Raw genomic sequence first — 4,037 nt, 5'->3', positions numbered from 1 at the left:
TGTTCAGGAAGCCAAGATTTCCTTGGAGCAGTGCTTCGAATCGTAATCTAGGCAAGAGAAAATAATTTGCTCTTATAACGTGCACATTTTGCTGTCGCCTAGGACGTATTCAGCAGCAAGAATTTATGTTCAAATTGTCTGTGTGTGTGTGTGTGTGTGTGTGTGTGTGTGGTTGTGCATAAGTACGTGCCAACAAAGTCTTTTTTTATTGGGGCAGAGCAGAAGAGTTACATTCACTGCTGTATCTGAAATATTTCGACCAAATAGGTTTCTGATAAGCAGTAGCTTTCTCTCTTTGATTAAGCTGTTTCAGGGTATTTGGGAATAACTCTGATGATTTTTTTCTCCATAACAGGAAATATTTCTTAAATATCAGGGGATGTGATTTGTTGTTTGTGTTGCGTTTCCTTATGTCAGAAGGTATTAGTGCACACAGAACACTACTAGTGGCCACATGAAGTAGCTCATTCAGTCAAGGGCCATGACTCCTTAGCAGGACATCTTGTTTTAGAAGTAAGTTACTGTAGGGAATGAATGTGAGAAAATGTAACAATTGAATTTCTTGAGAGATGAGATGTGGGAATTATAGTGAGTGAATGAAAGATTTGAGAAAACGATACTACTGTGGTTATACATCTTTAACTACCAAGACTTTAGGTTACTCTGTGCTGTAGAAGGGAGAGAATTGTAGATTCATTGTTTGTCACTGCAAGGATGTGATTTTAGAGGTCATAGTCCTGCTACTGCGATAGTTTTCTTCGTGATGTCTTTGTGTTTCTAGTAATGTGTGAGAATTTCTCTGTTTTTTGCAGGAGCATTCGTGGAGAGGAGAAGGACCAGAGACTGATCCAGGCAGCTAAGGAGGGGCAGTGGAGGAGCTGCTGATGCTGCACAAATCTAAGGCAGATCTGGGGGCGAGGGACGAGGACAACAAGACAGCACTCCACTGGGCGGCCTCCGGGGGCCACGTAGTGGCAGTGAGGTGTCTGCTAATGGCAGGTGCTGACGTGGGTGCGAGGGACAACTTCCAGCAGACACCCATGCATGGAGCTGCACTGAATGGCCACGCAGCTCTTGTGCAGCTGCTGGTGGCGTCCTCTGCCGACCCCAACGCCAGGGATGAGGGTGGATGGACGCCGCTGCACTCTGCAGCATTCACAGGCCAGGCAGAGGCGGTGACAGAACTGCTGGAGGCAGGGGCCAACAAGAGGGCCGTGGATAACACCAGCAAAACCCCACAGGACATTGCCAGACAGTACAACCACCAGCAGCTGATAGACGTGCTATCATAAAGCTAGCAGTCTCACAAATGTTTGTCAAATAAAATAAATGAAGATTTTTGACAATTCCTGTCATTTGTTTTAGAATAATGAAACCAAAGTAACTGCAGTCCTCCTCTGTATCCATATTTATGCAACATTTATAACTACTGTAGGAACACCAAAAGAATAGCGATAGAGGGAGACGTACACTGATCAACCACAACACTCTGACCACCAACCTACTACCAATATAAACACATCAAAGTGGCAGCAACGCCACTTGGCGACGAATGGCTGCCAGTCATACACTTGCACAGTGCACCTAGTATCAGTGTGCGCGCTGCGTGTTGAATCTCTCTGAGTTTGATCAAGGGTAGTTCGTGATTGCCCAGAGGCTCAGCTCGAGCATTTCGGAAACTGCACGACTTGTCTGAGGAGTGCTGAGGCGAGTGTCTTCATCATGTGAAGAAACGAATGTGAAGCTACATCCAGGTGTCCTGGAGTTGGACAGCCACCCCTCATCACAGGTGAATGTCGTAGGCTGGGTAGACTGGTAGAACACGACAAGCGGCGATCTGTGGGAGGGTGCACCGAACACTGCTAACAATGAGCCTCTGTAGCCGACAACCCATGCATGTGTCAATGTTAACACCACAAAATAGGCAGCTGTGACGGAAATGAGCATGTGACCATTGGCACTGGACGTTGTTGCAGTGGCAGAGCGTTGCATTGTCTGATGAATCCCAATATCTTCCTCGCCATGCCGATGGGAGGTCGCGAATCCTTCTTCTTCCAGGGAAACAGCTTCTTGACACACATACAGCAGGAGGGAGACATGCTGGCAGTGGCTCCGTTATGCTCTGCGCAACATTCACATGGACGTCCATGGTCTAGTGGTACCATGACGATCAAGGAGTACTGTACACTCGTGGCAGACCATGTATACCCCTTCGTGATCATCATATTCCCTAATGGGAGTGACATTTTTCAGCAATATAATGCACCATGTCGCAAGGACAGGGGTGGGATGGTTAGAAGAACACAGTGGCGATTTCCAGTTGATGTGCTGGCTTCCCAAGTCACCAGATCTTATGGAAAGGTGAATTGTATGCGCAGATTTAGTGCCAGCTACCAAGACCGCACTGCTTCCGTGCCAGGAGTCTCCGCTGTTATACGTGTCAAAGGTCGACATAATGGCTATTAGATAGGTAGTCACAATGTTCTGGCTGATCAGTGTACAATGGAAAACAAAAGTAAGCGGGCTTCCTTTTGTGAAAATTCAACAAAAATCGAAAAATACACTACTAATTCTCTAAAATATTTAATTACTGAAAATTTCTTGCCAGGCACATGTTTGGTGCGATGTAAAACTACCATAAATTTCTCCATAACAAAGCATGGGCATAAACGTTCTGTAGTTGGAATGCATGTTTAGTTCAGAGCTAAGAAGAATTTACCTATGTCTGCCACGCAGATGGTCCAGAAACTTGCACCTGTAGTTCAGATATGAAATTACGAGGAATATTCACACCACTTTCGCTCTGATTCTAGATTGAATTTACACGTTTGAATAACTACTCCAATTACATTTAGACGTTGGTACTAATATTCACACTATGTTACCTGCTTATCACCTGAAATCGCTTTATCAGCGTATTCTCAATTAAAAAGAATGGTAGAACAACCTCCAGTGCTGCAGTAAGCAGACTTATTACCACGCATAATCTAACGCAGATCACCACCCTCACGTAATCGGGAGCTACAGCAAAATCTCCGACTGGCTACATTTCCCTCCTACTAATATTTAGTGACTTCCTTCAGACTGGCGTCATGTCGGCAGAGCGCCAGCAGGTACCGCCACCCAGCCCGCTGTGTCGCAGCTGGCAGTTTACCGAACTACGGCTCGTAGGAACTGGAAAACTGAATCAGAAATTTGTGTAGCCAGTTCAGTCACAAAACCAAATGTGATACACGACACATGAATACTACTCCACTCCCAAGGACTAAAAGCCAATAGTGCTTGTAATATCCAAAAACATAGCTACACAGATGGGAATAACTTTGCAATTTGTCCAAAATAATTTTAAAAATTGTAATCAATCTCAGTTATCAAACAATATTTTACCGCTGACTACCAAGTAATAGCTCCAGCCTATCTTAGCGGTTATAATGACACTGTAATATAATACAACCCTGGTTGAGACGGATTTTCAAGAACAAAGTGATGTTCCATGAAACATGTAACCCTTCTCCTTACAGTAAACAAGGCTGAAACCGCTGCAAGATGCAGTGCGTCTCTGTTTTACTTCGAGACAGAATTTGAAAATTGCACGCAGATACAGATCGCTTAAGCCAGGCACTCGTCCATCCAGCTCTCAAATTCCGAGAGAGACATAAACAGGCGCCTCTCTGGCGCTGAGCGCAACCCCTGAGCTTGCGGTGGGCATCAGCCAGCTATTGGACAGTGGAGCCAGCCGCCACCAGGACCTGTTCCCCCAAAACACTCTCTTTCTCCTTGTCTGAGGTCCGAACTGAGTGAAAGAGCCACGCAGCCCTCACATTGTGTGTGGTCCAGCGCTCCTTCTGCGAATACTTTTGCAACTGCCCTCCAGGAACATCTCACATTAATTTAAGATGCGCATGTAACCCACTGATAAATCAGATTAACTAGATGCTCATTCTCCAAGTCGTAATCACTGTTAGGTTTAACATACCTCGACACAGTACTGGTAAGCAACCCTGATGATCATAATTAGGAATGGGCAGCAGTCCAAA

At 45.3% G+C, this 4,037-nt stretch overlaps 1 protein-coding gene across 1 annotated transcript; it reads left to right on the top strand.

Moving 5' to 3' along the window:
- Positions 1–884: 884 nt before the first annotated feature.
- On the top strand, positions 885–1,292 carry LOC124553418 (26S proteasome non-ATPase regulatory subunit 10-like). Its single transcript, XM_047127282.1, has one exon. It carries the CDS (start codon positions 885–887, stop codon positions 1,290–1,292), a length of 408 nt encoding a protein of 135 aa, XP_046983238.1.
- The last annotated feature ends 2,745 nt before the right edge of the window (positions 1,293–4,037 follow it).

The sequence above is a fragment of the Schistocerca americana genome, chromosome 11 (genome assembly GCF_021461395.2).
Source record: "Schistocerca americana isolate TAMUIC-IGC-003095 chromosome 11, iqSchAmer2.1, whole genome shotgun sequence".
In the NCBI taxonomy this organism is placed as follows: domain Eukaryota; kingdom Metazoa; phylum Arthropoda; class Insecta; order Orthoptera; family Acrididae; genus Schistocerca; species Schistocerca americana.
Note: the sequence above shows the minus strand (reverse complement) of the source record. Positions and strands in the feature narration are given on the sequence as shown.

Bases quoted from the DNA above. Each gene is read 5' to 3' on its own strand.
- LOC124553418 (XM_047127282.1), top strand. From the start codon at position 885: ATGCTGCACAAATCTAAGGCAGATCTGGGGGCGAGGGACGAGGACAAC.